This window comes from Amblyomma americanum, chromosome 9, assembly GCF_052857255.1.
Source record: "Amblyomma americanum isolate KBUSLIRL-KWMA chromosome 9, ASM5285725v1, whole genome shotgun sequence".
Taxonomy (NCBI): domain Eukaryota; kingdom Metazoa; phylum Arthropoda; class Arachnida; order Ixodida; family Ixodidae; genus Amblyomma; species Amblyomma americanum.
Window position 1 is genome coordinate 101,274,734 of NC_135505.1, and position 21,583 is coordinate 101,296,316.

The 21,583-nt window shown below is 42.3% G+C and overlaps 1 protein-coding gene and 1 pseudogene across 1 annotated transcript; one reads left to right on the top strand and one right to left on the bottom strand.

Moving 5' to 3' along the window:
• Positions 1-527: 527 nt before the first annotated feature.
• LOC144103541 (uncharacterized) lies at positions 528-17,421 on the bottom strand (annotated as a pseudogene).
• Positions 17,422-17,725: 304 nt separating this feature from the next.
• Positions 17,726-20,938, top strand: LOC144103542 (uncharacterized). Its single transcript, XM_077636236.1, has 4 exons — positions 17,726-17,855; positions 18,532-18,718; positions 19,367-19,597; positions 20,754-20,938. Exons 2-4 carry the CDS (start codon positions 18,532-18,534, stop codon positions 20,936-20,938), a joined length of 603 nt encoding a protein of 200 aa, XP_077492362.1. The 5' UTR covers positions 17,726-17,855.
• The last annotated feature ends 645 nt before the right edge of the window (positions 20,939-21,583 follow it).

The window sequence follows — 21,583 nt, forward strand, 5'->3', positions numbered from 1 at the left end:
CATTGAATCCTTCCAAGATGACATCACCTCGTTCAAGATTTTCACCGAAGAGTGCAGTGCAAGACATACAAGGACTGACAGGTCATTACTATGCACAGCCCTGGCTCTACAATTTACTCATCTTCAACACAAAGAGGAAAGCCAGACTGCAATGCTTGTAGTATCATAAAGCAACTCAGAAGAGCCAAAGTCTCAGCTTTTAACAGGGAATCCATTTCAGACACTTAAGGCATGGTGGTAGTGGCATGAGGGGTTAAACATCCTAAAGCGACACATCGGCTACGATGGATATACTGTAATGCAGAGCTCCAGGTTACCTCAAGACTGCGCATAGTTCAGGGGTGTCAGTGCGCATCACCTTCAACTCCACCTTGGCAGCTCGTGCATTCGCTAATTTATTCACATGTGCTATTCGATATTGTTCTTGCTTTCTCTCTCCAGTGGCAACAAGATGTGCATTCGATTGTCTCATCTCTATCTTCGCACCTCAATGCCATCCATATAATCACAAGTGAACGATGGAAAAATTATCGTTCCTCAATGATCAGATCAGACTCCACGAAGCCCTTGGCCCTTGTGATGAGCTGCATAATGTACCAACAACATTTAATTTCCACATCAGTATGACAGTTTGAAGGTCTACAAATTTTTCACCAAAACAGACTAAGGAGAGCCGACCCCTTGGAGTTTCACAGGTGGCCACGAACAATCAAGATCGTTATGAGTCACTATCGCAACCTCTTAGCCTTGTGGCGTCACAAAGCTTATTAATGCCACATGGTCGCCTCGGAGAGAGGATAGCCGGGTGAGCTCTTCTATAGCGTCTCTGAAACAGGTCCGAGTGCTGGGCTCGCTTGGCACTTAACGCTCTTAGAACCCTAGTTCGTAACTTTCAGAGACAAAGCCAGCGGTTAAACTTATCGAGTCTCAATTGTACATTGACTGCAAATTCAGCCCACTGTGCGCTACGCGGTGCGGGTAGGGGAACTTTATTCTTCTTTCTTTTTTTCTTGTCCAGCCTAAAGTATATGTATGTTAACTATCCCTCACGTTCACGCTAAAACGGAATACTCCTTTGGTGGAAACTCATTCGCTCGTACTTGAGCATTTTGAAACAGAATATGCTCACCATCTCCAAGTTTTCACTGATGGTTCGGTGGACAAGGTCAGCTCATGAATACTGCCTGGTCTGTCCTTACTCGAGCCATATCATCCACGTGCTGAAAATGTTGCCACCGACATGACCTTATAGAAGCTAATGTCTTTACCACCTGAACATGTTGTCATCCTGACAGATTCAAAATATGTTTATTAAAAAAAATGTGTTGCTGTGCGAGTTGGTTGAGGTACATTCTGAGAAAAACAGTGCACGCAGACAACGGACAAGAACAAGGACAACACACAACTGCACTGACAAACAACTTGTTAATCAGCACAGTAGTGTGTCCTGCCTCCTCCTCCACTGCTTTGCCTCTTTTTTGTTGCATCTTTGTTTTTCCTTCAGGGACCTTCATTTGCACTGCTTTACTTACGTCAAAATCTACCCTTCAAAGGTTAGAGCATGGGTTCCCGTCTGAAGAATTGTCTCTTGGATCTCTGCACTTGATGCACAATCTGCACAACAGAGGTTCCAATAGGTGCCCTCACACATAGATGTCTTTGGCAACGAGGTGGCAGACATTCTTTCCTATGAAGCGCTGTCAGGGAATGCATCAAGTCCCTCAAGATGTGAACAGATTCTTCAAGGAAACGGTGCTTAGCCATTTTAGTTCCCTGTGGTGTTCGCCCAACCAACCATGTGTGACCAATTAAAGGGCTGAAAAGAACACAAGTTACTCTACTGCATCGAATTCACACAAAGTTTGCTCGTACTTCAGCATGGATGCATAAGACTGGACAGCATCGTCTCAACTATGCTCTTCCTGTGTTGTGTATGTGGATGTAGACCATTACGCTATATGCTGCCCAGATTACAGCACGGAGAGATATGTCCTACTCACTTGCCTCAGTAGGGCAGGAACGTCACACAGTTCACTTCAAGACAATATTTACACGCATGGACACCACTCATATAAAAAGGAGGCTTCCCACCTTCTTTTAAACCTCTTTTGAGGCTGTCACCTGGGCTCCAGATGGTGACAGCAGCAGTTGACTGTTGTGGAGGACTGTGTACAGAGTGACGGAAATCTGCCAGGTCACAGATCTGAGCCTCAAATTCCTGATTTTAATTACCATATATGTCAAGCAGAAGAACTGGAAAGGTCCAAGCTATCAACAAGATTGTCTTAAACAGACTCCAATGCGGGTTTCTAGTTTTGGCCTCCGCTGAAGATTCAGTGATGCCAGGAAACTATATTTTGCTAACTGCTCCCTGTCTCGCACCAAAACTATTTTCCATGCTCTGTGCATTTGCACTCAGTGAGCACCTGAGGGCACATGCAGGGGTTAAAGGAATGCAGTTCACACAATTGTTGAACAAATGCATTTTCACCACCTATCCAAGAAGACTCTCTTTGGTTCTCGGAAAGAAATGACACAATGTTAGCATATAGCAAAGGCAGAGCTGCGTTTTTTTTTTGTGATACAGGCCTGAACAACTGTATCTGAAAGAATTCTTGCCTTTAAAGCTGATAATATGTTTGAAGGTTGTGTGTATTTAGCCTTCAGCATCGTGAGTAATGCATTTTTATGCAACATAGGCCTAGAAACCTGTCTCTGAAGGTATGCCTACCTGAGAAGTTGGCCTATATGCATGAATGCGTTTGCGAAGGAAGATGACCTTAGTGTAACTGGTGATGAACTGCAACTTTATGATTGTAATCATGCGGTGTGCAATAAAAGTGGACGATACTTTCTTGGCATTACACACCAACAAGCCCCAATAATGCACTTCACAGAAATCCAGGACCTATATTCTTTAGTAGCGTAGAACTTAAAAACATCACTTGGTAACAACGGTCAAGGTTGATGGCATCCTGTATTACTTTTCTGACTGTGATGGCCTTCAGGGTTCACTTGTTGTTGTGTGGACACTTCAAAGGAGTGGAGTTGAGATGATCGTGGCCAAAAGGAACAGAAGCTTCTTTTTTATTATGAATATGAAGTGCAGCTGCGCTGGAGGCGCAGCTTCACTCGAACTTGCAAATGATGATGATATCTTCATTTGTCGAAGAAGTTCCAACATGCTGCCCTGCTTAAAATGATACTAGTAACCTCCAAGGAGTACAGGCGCTGGACAGGATGATTGACTATAGTCCTCTATGACAACCATGGGGAGCAAGAGCGCACTTTGCCATCACGCCGACGATGAAGGTCATCACTTCTTGCGAGGGACCAGAGATGTCTCGGATGTTGTCATTCACCAAAAAGCACTATTGTTCCAGGCTTCAACAAGTTCGGTTGCTTCACCTGGTTTGTTGCAGAGTTTCTGAGCTCACTCAGCTACTCCTTTACCCAGTGTGACCAAAAAGTTGCAGCTGGTCTTCCGCTCCTGCCAAAGCCTTATCAGTTTGCCTGAAGAAGGAACTCGGTGGATATGACGCGGGAAAGGGTGGAAGCACCGTCAGCCTTCGACCCACTAGAAAACAGGCCGGCAACAGCGGATAAGGCTCGTCAACGTCATTAAAGACGTATGTCTGGAGCCGAGACTTGATTATCGCCTCAATTTCAGTGAGAAGTGTGCTCAGTTCATTATGCTTGCCCAACATTTTTTTTAGAGACGTTTTCACTGACTGTATGAGTCTTTCATAGAATCCGCCCCTCCAGGGAGCATTTGAGCAGTTAAAGTTCCATTGAACTTTACGAGCTGCGAAGTATACGTGAACATCAAGATGTTGAATTATCCCCCACAGTTTCTTTTAGCTCTTTAGCTGATCTCACAAACATTCATGTGTTATCACTGGACATTGTCTGACAGAGCCCACATTGAGAAACAAATCTTCACACGGTGTAGAGGAAGTTCTCTGTTGTCTTATCTCCAACAAGTTTTAAATGTACACCTCTTTTTAATGCACATGTAAATAGCGTAATGTACACGCTCTCATGGCCATCATGCTTGATGTACAGAGGTCCAACAAAGTCGACTCCTGTCACAAGAGAATGGGAAGACTGGTTGACGCTGTCGACGGGCAGTGGAGGCTTCACCTGTTGAAACGGCTTGGCTTGCAGTCGTTGACAGACGAAACACCATCGGAGCCAATTCTTAACAAGCTGCCATGCACGAGGAATCCAGTACTTTTCATACACTTGTGTTAAAGTATGTCGAATGCCAGCATGATAAGCCTGCTCGTGTACCTGCTGGACGATCAATCGGGAAAATTAAGAGTTCTTCGGCAAAAGGATGAGATGGCGTGCTTCATACGTGTCACCTGTATTTTTTTAAACTTGCCCCAGGACTCGCAGCAGCCAATTATTGCAAAATACAACCAAAGCTGCCTCACTGAACTTCCTGGGGAAAATGGGGATTTCTTTTTTGTGCACTCTGCTGTGGCTTCAAAATGTCTCTGCTGCTTGTTGTGAACGATATAACATTCCACTTTTTGAATTTCTGCTGCCGGAAGTGGTCCAATCGTCTTTTCCTTGTTCTTGAAGTTGTTAACGTAATGAAAAATTCACGAAATTGTCCTTAAAAGCCTATTAAGAGAGCTGAATTTCTCAATATCAACAGGTGTCTTCGGCCGAAAGGTCATATTCACAACATGTGAACTGATCAGCAGCTTCTGCTCAGGAATGTGAAGTTGAATGTCCTCTAACGAATTGAGGGGCTGCCAGCATGAGTGGTCTGTCATCGATCTCAGTCCTTGCCACCATAAGCGTGACTGAAGTAGATGGTTAGCAGTGATCCCTCGGGTGAGCAAGTCAGCCAGGTTCACTTTACCCGGACAAAAACGCCAACATGAGTACTCTAAGAGAACACGAATCTCCGGCACTCGGTTCTGTACAAATGTCTTCCAGTTGTTCGGGTTTTTCCTGATGCAGCAAAGAGTGATCTGCAAGTCTGACCAAAATATTACTTTGAAAAAGCGGTCATTAAAGTTTTTTGTGACATAGCTATACATTCTTGCCACTATTAATGCCAGAAATATTTCAAACATTGGCAGAGTGATCATTTTTAGAGGCGCAACTCTCGTCTTCATAAGCAGCAGGTTTGTCTTAGTCTTCCTGCTAGCTTCATGTATGCACACTTATGCTACAGCATCATATGCTCTCAGATTTTTGTTTGCAAAAATACATAGCTCCATGCTACCTTCTATTTCTGCACCCAGAAACCAAGGAACCCTAAAGTTGTGAAAAGTGGCCACTTCTCCACTCCATTCACACCAGATCTTCTCCGAAGGTAGTGGCAGCATATCCTCCCAAACAAGGTTGGCCTTCCAGAGGTCTTGTAAAAAAAAAATCTTTGCTCATGCCAAAAACAATGAAAGAAACCCTAAGGGGTCTTATAGTTTGGTAACAGACTGAACCGCTTGGCGATTTGTTGGTGCTGAATATAATCAAGGCTACTGAGAGGGTTCAGTTAAAATGTGTCTGTTACTGTGTTCTTCCAAACAAGTCCCAATACCTTGGAAGTTCCCGGCGAGGAACACGGCACTCATCTCGTAACGCTATCTAAAGAAAGGCCTTCTCAACAGTGGCTGTCAGGAATTACCCTGTATCGTTGGGACTGAAGCAGCAGCATTACAACGTCAGGATTTCAGTTAGGACCAACCTCCAGATTCTCGTTCAACGATTTTGCACTCTTCTCATGCGAATATGCATCGACCACAACGCGCACCTTGGCTGTGTCTCGATCTTCATGAATGATTGCACGATGAGGAGTATATATCTGTTAGGAGAATGACCCAATCGTCATGCTCACCAGCACGTCTTTTACTACAAAGAATTGCAGGTTTTGTAAGGCACTCACAAGCCTCAACTGATCACCTGGAACAGATGCACCGGGAAACTCTGTGACCTCTCTGGAAAGGCCATCGGTTAGCAGCTTGCTGCCAAGAGTGACCATGGAACCTTGAACCTCCACCAACAATGTTATGTGAAGAATGGTGTTTTTACAAATATTTACAAGCAACAAAACTAGCACACTCCCAACTGAGCCCCTAGCAGTGAGTGGTGCAGAGCATGAGGACAGTCTTCATTGTCTTTGTCTACCTTGTACTTGAGGTGCTATGTTTTCATAGGTGACAAGGTAATAACTATACTTTGTGTTACTTTTCTTTTCTGGGTTGCAGCCACATTAACATGATGCACTGTGTCATGAGCAGTGTGACTTGTAGCATGTAATTCATCAGCCTGACTGCACCCACTGCAGTGCAAAGGCCTCTCCCGTGTTTCTCCAATTAACCCTGTCCTTTACCAGCTGCGGCCACCCTATCCTTGCAAACTTCTTTATCACATCCGCCCACCTAACCTTCTGCCGCACCCTGCTACGCTTGCCTTCTCTTGAAATCCACTCCGTTACCCTTAAGGACCAGCAGTTATCTTACCTTCGCATTAAATGCTCTGCCCCAGCCCATTTCTTCATCTTGATTTCGACTAGGATGTCATTAACACGCATTTGTTCCCTCACCCACTCTGCCCGCTTCCGGTCTCTTAACATTACATCTATCATTTTTCTTTCCATGGCTCGCTGCATTGTCCTTAACATAAGCTGAACCCTTTTCGTTAGCCTCCATGTTCCGTTCCTGTTTTTCAATTGCTACAAGATTTGTCATGTCTAACAGAGATGAGTGGCATATATTATAGCATGTCATGCTGGATTATTGCTGTTGAGCTTTATTTGTGATGACCACTTCCTGTATCACTTTTTACTTGCAAGTGATATACTTTCAATGCCACACCCCCATTAGACACTAGCGTTCTGTCTACATAACTACAACTCATAAGAAAAGAGTAATGGAGAGATTGCACGCATTGTTCACTTCATTCCGTCCCTGTTTTTCAAGTGCTTCAAGATTCACATTGTCTAACAGGGATAAGTGGTGTATATTATAGTCTTTTCTGCCGTGAACTGTCATGCCAGGTTTTGTTAAATTCCTTGTGCCGAATAGTCTGCAATACATCAAGGAAGGAAGGTATAAAAAGGACATTATGACTTTCCATAATTCCATTACTAAATAAAACTGGTGTTGCTATATATAATCAGTACATTTCAAGTATTTCTTTTATGCCCCGTTTTTTTATCTTCACTGCTGCATTGTATCACACTATATTGAGAACTTTCTTACCCTTCAAGATACTGCATTATGTTGCTGCTTATAGTGTACTACTACTGCTATCATGTGCTATGGCAATTTGTAAAGCATGCAAAGAGTGACTGACATCAGTATTAACGAACTTGCAACAAGTGCTGCAGTGTGCCAACCTTTCCCCTCGCTCTTTTCACATTTAGCATGCACTGCTGACACCATGAATGTACCTTGCTTCACGCTCGGCAAGCATTTGCTGGTAAATGTCTTCAATATGCCCCATCTAAGCAGCAGTGCTGTTCACCTATTGTATCTACAGCAAAATGATTTCGGAATGTAAAGTGTGGCCTGAAATTCTAGAGTACTTTGTGACCATACTTGCTGCTGTGGCATTTCTGTTCCCTTTTGCACCCTCTTTTTTGGGGGGCATTTTAAGAAATGAACCTGCCGGTATTTACTTTCACTTTTAATTTTGCAGTCGCACAATGCTCCATGCGGTCTGCGATATGCTTTGCGTGCTCAGAAATAAATGTCAGAAATGGGGTGCTTATTTTTATTTGCATTTATGCAGTCTTTTGTGGCGTACAATGAAAGAGACAAGGAAACAGTAGCCAGAGCATTACTGGTGGTTGCATTTCATTCCTCTCATATTTGGACACACAAGTGGAATACAACACACAGTTACCATATGCTGAATAGCTCGCTATAGCCTGGCATTGCACTGGAGCTGCGTGTGCAGAAAGCAGCCATGCTAATTTTTCACAAAGTGACTTGACTTGTCATTGTAAGCTCGTGTAACTGACAATAATTATAACTTTCTGCATGGCAACTACAGCAAAAAAGTGATGCTGCCAACATTTCACATTCCCCTTGAGCCTGTCCCGAAGTAACGCATTTTCTTGTGGCAATGTTATCTGAATGGTGTGAAATGTTACCCACTAACTTTACCTGACAATTGCTAGATTCCTCTTTTGTGCTTGTGAAATGTTTCTAGAAACATTAGGTTCACAAACTGTAGCATAACAAGAAATGTTCATGTAACATTAAGTGCACGTTTTAGCAACACTTTATATGTGTGTACCGTTACTTAAAGACACTGTTTGTGCAACAGCATTAGGTAGTTGCCTTAACGTATTATTAACATTGCAGCATATAACTATATACAGGGTGTTTCACCTAAATTTTTAGCAATTTTTAAAAATGGGCTTTTTGAATTAGAAGAGCACTTTGTCAGCATAGATTTGTCAGTGGTGTAGTACATCAGAATACTGTTAAGACACACTGACTAGCAGCTGCACAACTAATATTGAATAGTGAACTTTTTAACTATTACTGTTAGGCTCCTTAATCATTGTGAGGTGTATAGCCCACTGTGAGCAATATCCATATCTGTTTTTAAGTTTTAGAAAACGTGGTTACCCTAGGAGCTATGGCCCAAGAAATTTTGACTATTTCCGAGTTATGTGCACTGGAGAGATTGCTTTCCTGCAAGCGTCTCGACAGCACATGGATTTCGGCGGGACGTACCCAAAATTTGTTGAGCCACAGCGCCGAGGGCAGCCGATTTTCTAAAACTCTAAAAACTGATATCGATATTGCTTACAGTGGGCTATATGCTTCTAAATAATTAGAGACCTAACGGTAATAGCTAAAGAGTTGACTATTGAATATTAGTTAACCAGCCTGCTAATTAGCACATTTTGCAGTACTCTGATGCATTACACTGCTTACAACATGCTGAAAAAAGTGCTCTTTTTAATCAAAAACCTTATTTTTAAGAATTGCATAAATTCGTAAGTGAAACACCGTGAAACGCATGAACATTGTGCCGGCAGTCATGCCGGGGATAATCTCCAGCCTTTGCACATAGCACCTAGTAGTCTTCAGTTATGACAGTGTGAAGATGACCACTGCCATCAGCTAACACAGCTGCTATCCCCGACCAGACTGTTTTTTGAATACAATGCGTTGGAACATATGCAGTGAAACATGCACAAGTAGATCAGCCCCTCAATGGCAGCAAGTATGCATGGCTGTGTGGTGCACTTGCACCTGACTTCAGCAGTGAGGTGCACAATGCCACAAGTCAAATAATACATGCAGAAAGATACACACTATACCTAGCATGAATGTCAAAGCTTTATAAGAACCAAGTGATCCAATACAATGCAATGGAAGCAAAACTAACCTTGAGACTTTTTGTCAGAGATAAATATAGATTCCTGCATATGTAATTGCATGCGTTGAAGAAAATGAGCACATCATTAAATTGGCAATGTTAGAAAATGACACAGAAATTCAGCACGTTTGTGTAAGTCCCCAGGGAAACATTGCAAATTAATTTAGAATGAGTAACGGAAAAATGAAGAAAAACGTGTCATTTAGTTAGGTCTCTGCTGTAGAATTACAAAATAAAAAACATCAAAATAAAGCTCTAACATTATAAATAAAACTTGAAAATTTCGCAGTGACTTCTGTGTCAGGTCTCAAAATAATGCGTCCCTGCTGTCCTCAGCACTGGCCACTGGGGAGAGTATTGCAGCTTGATGGCTCCTGAAAAGGAAACAATGGCAATACAGTGCACAATAGAAACAAAACAATTTACAGAAATTTGACAATTACTGTGGGAAAAAAATAAACTAAGAATAAAAAATTGCCATTTTTGATGCAGCATTACGTATTAAAAAAAAAGGTGTCGGTCTGCCTTGTCACCTGGAGTATACAAGATGTGACACGCATTTCATTCATGTCTTTTACTTATGTATGTCTAGGTGAAGCAAGTTGCAAGAGAGTGTGAAGAAACAATTTTATACAGTGTACAACTAAGCACTCCATATTGCTAGAATATGCTACTTTCGGCTGCTTCTCTCAGGGATTGTTGTCAGTGGATTCCAAACATGCTTATTAATTGCAGTAATTCCTGAAAGCTTCAACCTCTCCTTTACATTCTCCACCTGCGGCCCATAAAACTGATATCACAGTAAATCACAAGACTCGTGCAGTTGACCTTCCTGCCAAATACTACAATCTTTGTATTGCTTTCTCTACATCACACCGACAACATGGTACCGATAAGGTTCTGTTGACATATATATCACAATTTCTTGATGCCCTCGGGGCATCCATATCCCAAATGCTGCATTCCATGAATGTCCAAGAAAAAATCAATTCGAATATTACAGAAAAAAGACATCACAGGTGTGATTCTGCAAGAATAAATTGCTTCTCAAAGAAAAAGATCTTACTTTGAAGTTAAGACAATAACAGCGCACTAAAGACATTAAAGCAAATGAGAAAGGCAAGTACTCAGAAGGGTTTAAATGCAGGCCAGTTGGTACATTGTAACTTGAAAAAACCAGTCACAAAAGTCAAGGAAGAAGAGAAGGTGCTGAAGTTGAACGAAGCAGGCTGATCAACTGGATGCAAGAAACTCGAGGTCATGCTGCACGTGCATAAATTGAGCCACAGCATCAAAAAGTGTGAAATTCTCTGTCAAACTAGTGTATTTTTTATTATGGACAAAAAGGTAACCATTCTGCGCCAAATACGCATGAGTGTTTTCTACACAGCATCTAATGGGCCACGTAGAAAAACAAGCGATTGAGTAGTGCACAATGTCTAAGCTCTGCACGATGTCCAAGGCCATTTCAGGAGCCATTGGAACCGTGTGCTTTGCTTCAGCATTACGTAAAACAGCCTACTATATGAATTATCTGAGAATTAGTGTGCCAATTTTTCAAGACAGCTATATAGTACTCCTCATGCAACCTTAGTTGGAGGGCCCTCTTTAATTTAATGCACCATTATCTTGCTCTGACTCTGCCACATTGTTATGTGCGTCTTCTATTAGGCTGAAAATGAACTTGGCGAGCTGAGCTAGCTACACAGCTAAATCTCATTTGTTTGTCTTACAGGAGCCTTCATCAAGGCAATATTTTATTGCTTACCGTCAGTACTGTTACAAATTTTCCTTGCTAAGAATGACATATCCTTTGTGTGCAACCTATTTGTAGCCCCAGCCCTGAAATAAAGTGAGAACAACATCAGAGCTATAGCTACGAGTCATGCATAAACTTTTCTATGACTATATTTGGAAAAAGTAAGCTGAGATTTCTTTGCAAAAGGCCGGACTGCACTGAAAACAGTAGGAGACAAGATTGCAATTTCAACTTTGTATACTGTGTTTAATAATAATAATAATAATAATAACTTGTTTATTTCGGTTCACGAAATACAAAAACCGAGGACATACAGGCTAAAGGTGTTGCAAACACCTGACAAGGGTCTGTAGTCCTGGACACTGACAATCACCGGCAAACAGCAACAGTTTTAGAAATTTTGCGCAGAAGCCATCCACAATCAAAACAAAGTCAAAGCCTAGGAGACAGCTTAAAAGTAGAATGTACTTGCATGAAGGAAAGAAGTATTAGGCATAAGAATGAAAATGTATTAGAAAACACAAGGGTGGAATTTGTGTCATTCACCTAGGAAGCTAGCATTGCATGAACTTTGTTTTTAAAAGTGTTTCGTGCGTGGTTTTCAAGTGCTAAATCTAGAATTCCGCAGTAGGTGTTTAATAAATTAGGTATCTGACAGTTTAGCTTCTGAAAAACCATAATTTGTACGGGGCTTATACGTATGGTAATTGTGTCGCCGGAAATTATAAGCTGAGCTTAATATAGATATTGTTGCTCGAAATCATGTTTATTTACTGTAACAAGACTCTTAATATACATTGCTAGTTTCTTCTTGTAACTTTGTTGCATGGTTAACAAATTATACCAGGAAAAAGGATCGGATGTGCACTTAGAGAAGGGTAAGTTTGCTATGGCATGAACGGCTCGCCTCTGCAAAGTGAAAATTTTGTTACGGTTTGTGGTGGTCGTAGTACCCCATGCAAGTAAACCACAGTACATGTACGAATGAAAAATGGAATAATAAATTTAAATTTTACCTTCTCTGGTAACAGGTTTTTAAATTTGTTTAGTACGCCTACAGATCGGGCTATCTTTGGGCGAATATATTCCATGCGAGTTGTCCAAAGAAGGTGCTGTTCAAACATGACGCCTAAGAATTTTATTGATGTTTTTTGAGTAAGACGATTGTTTTCAAATGTGACAAAGAAGTTGCTATCTACTTTCATGTTTCTTTCAAGTACACATCTACTTTCAAGTACACAAACAAAATACAGCTCTTTGCAGACAATGTCATATATTAATTTTGCACAAACATATGCCTGCTGCATGTGCTATGCTGCACTCAATATGAGCTGCAACTCAAAATTAGTGGTAAGATCTCAATTCACAAAGCAGTACGAACCCACCATGCTGAAAATTTCTGCATTTAATGGACAATAAAAGTAAGAAAATTTAATAAATGTGTGAAAAGTTGGGTGCTTTGTTTTAAGATACATAGATTTGGTATAAAGTGGGAACCATGGTTCGTTCACTGTGGACACATTGCAGGTCATATCAAGTGCAATAGTACATAAAAACAAAGGCATGCAAACATATTACAAGCATTAAAAGCAAGCAGAGATGCACAACACACACAGCAATTGTGTGAAAATGTGCCATGATTTATGGACTACAGTCGACAGGCAGTGTATTTTTACTAGATTGTCTGTGCCTGGTATACATTCCACTGGACGCAGTTGTAGAAATATGTTCATTGCATTCATCCCCAGAAGTGCACATATTGTGGCAAACATGCCTCTTTTCAGAGGAATCACAACTGTTACTCACGTATGCTTCACTATCTTCCTTACTGTGGCACGAGGCTCCCAGCAGTACATACAATGTGGAAGTCAGTTGCCTATGATTGGCCACATGTGTTATTTTCACTCGAAAGACAAGTCAGGGGAATGCTATTCCACAAAATCAAGATTCCAACTAGTGCCACTAAGCAAGCATAAAAACCAGTCAGTTGTGCAATGGTGACAGAATTGTACAGTGCAAGTTCAACCATAGAAAAAACTATAATAATGAGAATCATGTTGCACAGTAGGACATGCTATGGGCACTTTGGAAACAAGAATAATGCATAGTCTACACCTGTTGATCATCCAAGAAGCACAAAATATTAACTCTTAACACAAATAGATTGTAGATTCTATAGAAGAAATAATACTAACTCAGACAACTTTTAATTCCAGTAAAGATAACTTTACTTCTAATGGACAATAAAACCAAAACCAAGAATTCAGCACCAAAAAGTTTTTTTTCAAAAATGGTACTTAATTTTCAAGTTTTACAGTGCTGTATTATTTCTCTGCTGAGGGCAGAGGGACTGCAAATGTATCACCCTAAGCCATCATCATCATCATCAGCCTGACTACACCCACTGCAAGGCAAAGGCCTCACCCATTTCTCTCCAATTAACCCTGTCCTTTGCAAGCTGTTCCCTCCCCATGCTTGCAAACTTCCTAATCTCATCCACCCACCTAACCTTCTGCCGCACCCTTCTACGCTTGCCTTCTCTTGGAATCCACTCCTTTACCCTTAAGTACCAGCAGTTATCTTGCCTTCGCATTGCACGCCTTGGCCAAGCCCATTTCTCCCCCTTGATTTCGACTGGGATGTCATCAACACACGTTTGTTCTCTCACCCACTCTGCCTGCTTCCGGTCTCTTAACGTTACACCTATCATTCTTCCTTCCATGGCTTGTTCTGTTGTCCTGAACTTAAACTGAACTCTTTTCGTTAGCCTCCACATTTCTGTCCCACAGGTGAGTGCCGGTGAAATGCAGCTGTTGTATACTTTTGATGAATGTCGGTAACCTGCTATTCATGATCTGAGAGAACCTGCCATATGCACTTCACCCCATTCTTATCCTTCTAGTTACTTCCCTCTCATTACCCGGATCAGCTGACACTACCTGCCCTAAGGAGATTCCTTTACCACTTCCAGCACCTCACTGCCAATTGTGAACTGCTGTTCACTTGCTAGACTGTTGAACATTATTTTGATTTTATGCATGTCAATTTTTAGACCCACCATTCTTTTCTGTCTGTCTAACTCATTGATCATGCTTTGCAGTTCATCTCCTGAGTGACTCAGCAAGGCAATGTCATCAGTGAATCGCAGATTATTTAGGTATTCTCCATTTACTCTTATTCCCAACTGTTCTCAATTTAGGCCTCGAAATAACTCCTGTAAACAGGCGGTGAAAAGCATTGGCGAGATCATGTCTCCTTGCCTGACACCTTTCCTTATCAAAATTTTATTGCTGACTTTATGGAGGGCTATAGTAGCTGTGCAGTTGCTGTATATATCTTCCAGTATTTTGACATAAGGCTCTTCTACACCCTGGTTACGCAATGCCTGTATGACTGCTGAGGTTCCCACTGAGTCGAATGCTTTCTCATAATCAATGAAGGCTATATATAGAGGTTGGTTATATTCTGTGCATTTCTCTATCAGCTGATTGATAGTGTGAATATGATCTATTGTGGAATATCCTTTACGGAACCCAGCCTGATCATTTGGTTGATTAAAGTCTAAGGTTGCCCTGACTCTATTAGTCATTACCTTAATACTAAATACCTTGTAGGCAACAGACAGTAAGCTCATCGGTCTGTAACTTTTCAAGTCCTTGGCGTCTTCCTTTTTACGAATTAAGAATATCTTTGCATTCTTCCAAGCTTCTGGTACGGTTGAGGTCATTAGGCATTGCATATACAGGGTGGCTAGTTTTTCTAGCACGATGTCCCCTCCATCCTTCAACAGATCTGCTGTTACCTGATCCTCCCCAGCTGCTTTTCCCTTTCCATTGCTCCTAAGGCTGTCTTTACTTCCTCTTTCATTACTGGCAGGATGACACATTGCTGTGCGCTACTGTTTCTATCATTAACGCTCTGATTACATTCGCTACTGTACTGGTTTGTGTAAAGCTCTTCGGCTACGTTAACTATCTTATCCATATTGCTAATGGCATTGCCCTCCTTGTCTCTTAACGCATACATCTGGTTTTTACCTATGCCTAGTTTTCTCTTTATCGCTTTCAGGCTACCTCCATTCTTTAGAGCATTCTGATTCTCTCCATAATAAACTTCCTTATGTCAGCTAGCTTGCCTAATCCAATAGCCAAAATGTCAATCATGCTGCAGGCGCCTTCGTTTTGGAAGGGGTTTCAAGGAAGAGCACCCCTTTGTTGGTGAACTTCGAACATGGATACCAGAACATTCTGGCACACTGCTTGCTAACCTAGCAAAAGCATTGTCTACCAATTCACTCACTTCAGACAGCACTTCGTTATCGTGGCACTGAAAAAGAATAGAATTACACTTCTCCCAATGTTCAAGAACTTTTCGGTGCAGTGCCGAGGGCGTTCTGCTTATACCAAGTTCAGACACCGTAGTCCCCGAGGTCAGCTCCGTAACACTGGTTTGTTCTGTACTAGCATCACCAAAGTCTGTTTCTCTTTGTTGTGTGCACTGGCTCAATGTTACGTGTGGCCCATTGAGATATTCATGAGGCAGTGACAGGAAAGTCCTGCCGTCAACAAATTTAAAAACTGTGCAGAAATGTTTGCCGGGTCACTTGTGCTTACAAAAATCGAGGCATGTGCGTGAGGGCTTGTTGAAGTCAACAATGTGCGATGCATCAGTCCTCTCGGAGTGAACGGAAAATGTCCCATTGATGGGAAGCTCAGCTACATCAGCACGGGTGTATTCTTCAGCATTTACAAGCCTCCTCAACATGTGCTTAATAATGTTTGAGGGCGTCCATGCAAATATGTACGGATATTTTCATTGTACTCTCTATATAGCACTGACTGCCTCATCTCTGACTCCATCAATTTTTTCTTACCCTCTGGCAAGTAAGAGTAAACAAGGATTGTAATAAGAGAAGTAAGGGAACGCTTCCCGCTCGCGCTCTTTACATAATGAGCCTTGAGCACTCTGTTCTGAGCTTCAATCCCATTGTTCGTGGTAAGCACGACATCAAATTCAAGCCGGTAGTATAAAACCCACAGCTCTTTCACAGACAGCCACACTGAAAATAAGTTTGGAACTTTTCATTTCTCCAGTACTCTGAAGTCATGAGAGCTTCCAGTGAATTCTCAAATTCATCTTGATTAGAAGCCTTGGCAATGTACTTCATAAAATTAAGGCCATCATCAGGATTTGACACACCATTTTCTTTTCTGTGGAGCCATCTCTGCCACGCCTGGCCCTTGTGGAAATCACAGATGGATATGTTACTTTGAAAAACTTGGTGGATGGCACCCATCTCTGCCTGACAGTAATCCACCGTCCAGTATTGTGGAGGCAGATTTTCACACCATTGTTTGAACACATTTAAAGCCTCAGCTATGCAACAAGCGGTTTCAAACTGCACAATGAACACACCAGCAGTTGCGGAGCCTACTGGTGTTTTGACTACAAGAAAAAGTGGCAATGCGTAGTCACTGGTGTTATGGGTAGAGTCCAAACAAACGACTGCAGTTCCATACTTTAGGAGCATGTTTTTCATAAACTTTGATTGGAAACAAAAAGCAATGTCTCCTCACACTCACTGGCAGCATTCTCTTCCATGTCACCAGACATGCTACAACCTGCATTCTTGCTAGCTGAATATGGCCGATACACTACTGAACTTTCAGGTAGCTCAGACTGGATTTTTTTATCAGACTACCTGCATTTGTTTGGTCGACAGTGCTAAACCAGTTTCTTCTAAGAGCAGCTTGGATGTGGTTGCTGATGTCCTTAGCAGTAGAGAAAAATGCCCTGCAGCTGCTGTCAGGTATTTCATCAGTCGAGAAATACATGCCTATGCAAACACTTTTTGACATCCGACACAGATGTGATCCCTTCTCTGACTAACAGGGTTATACGTTCAGCTAAGCTCTTATCCATGGTTTCGCTGAACCCTTCAATGTTGCCAAATCCATGGTTCGTGTGGCTAGTCCTGGCAGCAATGGCAACGTCAATTCTCTTCTCAGAGACTGCTGCTTCACTTCCTTGCAGCCGGCTAATCTTGGCAGATTTTAATTTCTGCTCTTTTATCCGCCCACATGGCTGAAGTTTGATCGGGAATTCTGTTGTCTTCAGCCTTGGCTGTAGTGTTGAGGAGCATAGCACGGCATCATAAAAGCACCACTCGCTTATGTCCCTGCGGTGGAAAGCTCCGGAGCTAGCTGAGCGGGGTTAAGAATTTATCGAAATACGAGAGAATATTTGAATTGCTCTTGAGAGAAGTGAAAGTCACTATAAAATTTTACACTTACCTCCATCGAAACGCGGCCGTGAGACAGATATTGCGCCATTTCATTTCCCCCAAAACCAATTTTCAAAGACGCCGCCATCTTGTCATGCACGGCGGGTGAAATGCCGCAGCCAAAGCTGTTGCGCACAAACACAATAAATGTTAAAATTCCTAAGGACATATAGCATAAATAAATATTTTCTATTTTTCGCTTCGCATTACGCTACCAATTCATAAGCCGTATGTCAGTCTGTCATCGAGGCGGCGCGCGCCGAAAATGCGTGACGGCCACCGCTGCTGCATCCATTTGTTTTTTGTTCCTACGAGGTGGTGGTTGTGTAGTGTGGCGCGCGGTTTGATTACGACGTTAGGCAAGCCCACGCCTGACTGCAGCCATTTGTTTTCCTCTGAGTTGGGTACTAGGATTTCGTCCTGAAGCCGGCAACAGCACATATTTCAAAGGTAAGCGCTAATCTTACTGTTTTGACCTCGACGCATTTGCTGCCATGCCCAAAGTGAAATGCAAATCCTGGTCAGTTCGTGCTGGCAGGAGAATAACTGAAAAATCGTTTTCGCTACTTCAAGAATGCGAGAACGCGACGGAGCAGCGAGGGCCGGCATCGAGAGCACTTGAAAGCACACGTGCGGTCACAACGCATCGCCCACTTGGGAATCTCTTGTCGACCAGCATTGAGAGCAAGCTTCTAATGTACCCATTGTTGGCTCGGTACAGATCGGCACCCCGTCCTCGGGAAATCTGAGAATATTAATTCAGGGTGAGACCGTTTGCGATCTCTTATGTTCCAGCCAGTGTTGGAGAGGCATACACGAAGCACAACCGTCTTCTGCACCTAGCAGCGAGGAACAGGCTGAAGCAGCTTTGTGTTGCAAAATGACTGTGATTCAAGCTAGGATTCCTGCACGCATTCTGCACCTAGCAGTGACTCTAAAAGCGGCAGTGAGCATCGAAATACTTGCACTTATAATTTTGCCTTATGGGTAGTTTTTAGTTCAGGTAACAAGAAATTTTTTTAACAATGGACTATTTCCTTTTCGCATAAGAACAGGAAATGGGCTTCCACTGCCAGCTGCTGCTTTTATAGGTTTTACCCTACAATACTACTTCTATGCATTTCAGATGGCGTTCGCCATAGTCGAGTTCACAGAAACTGTAGAGGTGGAAGTGTTCCCCTCAACGTGGATTGAAGGTGATATCTGCTGCTGGCCAGGTGGCAAAGCTGATAGCGTCAACAAGCTTGTGAGAACATCAGCAAAGCCACAAGACAACTGGGCACAGCATCCAGTTGAAGTAAAAGGTGTATTCTGTAAGTTGTGGGATGATTCATTAGTGTTGATCTCAAGTTACCTAAGGCTCTTATACCAGCCAATGAAAATGCATGTAATAACCTGTATGCATGTACCTTAGCTATTTGTGAATATCTCTGAACAATAGTGGTCATTGGGAACAATTGTGTAGCCGATAAACATCTAGCTGTGCACAAACTGGCATGCATAATATATAATGTACTATTTTTCTACAACTATGCTCACCCTTACTTTCTTTATACAAATGTGTGTAGGCAATAAATAATAACAGCTAGGCAGGAAAGTTGGTGATACATGTTCCAGCACTTGTCCTGTTTTTCTCCCCTTTCGTCTGTGTTTTTCGCATGTTAATTGTTCTTGAACAATAAATAAGTTCGCCATTGTGGCTCAGTGATTAAAGTGCTCGGCTACTGACCCGAAAGACGCAGGTTCTATCTCTGCTGTGGAGGTCACATTTCGATGGAGGTGAAATGCTAGAGGTTCATGTGGGATGTCAGGTGGTGGAAATTTCCAGAGCCCTCCACTAAGGCCTAAGTCACTTTGGAATGTTGAACCCCATAAACCAGACCAGACTAGCAATAAACAATCTGTATTTAGCTACTGTGTTATGGAAAAATTTACTGAAAATGATCCTGCTTTCTTTTAAGGCTCATATGAGAATGCAAGGATGCGGCTCGAAAGGTCCCAATTCACATCAGACCTTGCCACAAGTGATGATGAACAGCCAAGACGACCAGTCCACAAGCCAAAGCGCCTCATTGATTCTGACTCTGATCAGTCCCCGTCGCCCCCCCAAAAAAGGCCCAAGAAGCCGGCACCAGCTGTGCTCCAGCCTTACCCTCAGCCACCTGCAAATTTTCCGTCTTCCAGTATCTCACGTGAGTCTTGTCCACATATGTCAGCTTAGCTGCCAAATGTTTGGTTGTGTTCTCTTCTTTCAAATGCATTAGTATATATGCATCACTCATTGGGAATTGCCTGTGACTGCTAAATAATTTATAATAGAATTTATTGATGCTGTTTCAGTTTCACCAACCGAGCATTGTCTCTGACGTGTTTAGGTCGTATGAGGCATGAAAAAAATGAAGTATAATTGTTGATACATCGTTCTAATTCACTATAATGCTTAAGCCAGCCTGCTTTAAGATTTGGAAACGACAGCATATCAGTGGTTTCATTGCAGCACTTTTCATGCCTCACATAACCAAAACACTTCTTACATGTCAAAGCCATTGTTCGATGAATGAAACCGAATCAGCATATGAGAAATTCACTTCAAAATTATTTAGCAGCCATAGGCAGCTTTGTGGTTTCTGTGTACGGACTTGTAATGAATGATTGGTGTTATATTGGGGTTCTATGTGATTTATGCTAATCTGTCATCCGTCTAAGTTAAAGGACAACCACACTTTTTTAGAATTTTGTTGAAATTTAAGGATTCAAATCTATATAGACTGTAGGCAAAGCATGCTAAGTTATTTTGCGCTAGCATTGAAAATGGCAACATAATTGATGATTAAAGCTCAAGCTTTTTCCTCACAGCACTGGACAAGTGCTGCGAAGCTCGGAATGACGTCGTGGATTTTAAGATTTGTTATTTCTGCTGCATTCACTCAGAGCTTGCCGTGCATCGTCAGATGCTGCCAAGCAACGCTTTAAAGGCTTTGCTATTGGACGTGCTCTGTTTTCCTTCAAAGCAAGCGCTTCTACTTCGAAAATGCACCAGCAACTTAGATGTCATCGTGTGCCCCCACCCGGTGCTGTCTGTTTTAATCGGTGGTTATGTCACTATGTCAAATGCTAGCCCAAAAAGACTGTGTGCTTTGCCTACAAGTTTCGCACATTTGTCCTATTTAAGCTCGTCGAAATCTAAAACTGCAATTGCCCTTTAGTATACTTACTAGTACAAATGATTCAAAATTAAGCCACTTTCTTGATCATCTTTAGTTATAGTGAGCTTTCCTGTAATAAGCATTTCCTCAGAAACTACTCCATAATTTTTCTAGTCATCATTTCGTGCTCTTATTTTCACAGCTCTCTGGAAATCAGGAGTGAAGACTTCAAGACCGGGAGTCTTGAGTGAAGAAAATAAACAGTATTCAATAAAAAAATTTCAAAAATGTATTTTTCCTTGCCATTTCAAGTTTATTGTGTATGCACTAAGCAATAGTGTGATGCTGTATACCTCTCTCAGGTTTACAACCATGGTGCAGTTGTGAAAGAATGTGTTGCAATTTCTTCTGAAAAACTGAGAACTGCTTATAATGTTGGTTTTTTTTAATGGATCTGACAGTGTAAATGATATCTTTCACAACACAGTGCCATTGTCCTGCAAGAAACCTTATCTTGATGATCGATAAGGTTTTGGTGGATGTCAGCAGATGTCAGTAGGACATTGAAAGGAAGCTTGAACTGTGTCCTGACGTAGTTGATAGGATATCCTCTCGTCATCTCTGAGGGTGCCCCTCGGACATTTTGTGGATGTCCATCCTTATCAAACCGAGTGTCCAGAGGATGTCCATATGACATCATATGGGCATTCATGGACATCATGCGGACATCTGATATCTTCAGGTCAATATCATGTGGATGTCCAAAAGATATCACTTGGTTCGCTGGGCGGGCACCTGAACCACGCCCTAAGAGAATGGATAAAGGAGGGACTGACAGAAGAAAGAGGTACCGTAGTGGAGGGCTCCAGAATAATTTCCACCACTCCTGGGGGTCTTTGACGTACATTGACATCGCACAGCACACGAGCGCCTTTGCGTTTCACCTCCATCGAAACGCGGCCGCCACGGTCGGGTTCGAACCCGGGTACTCCGGATCAGTAGCCGAGCGCCCGGCCTAACCACTGGGCCACC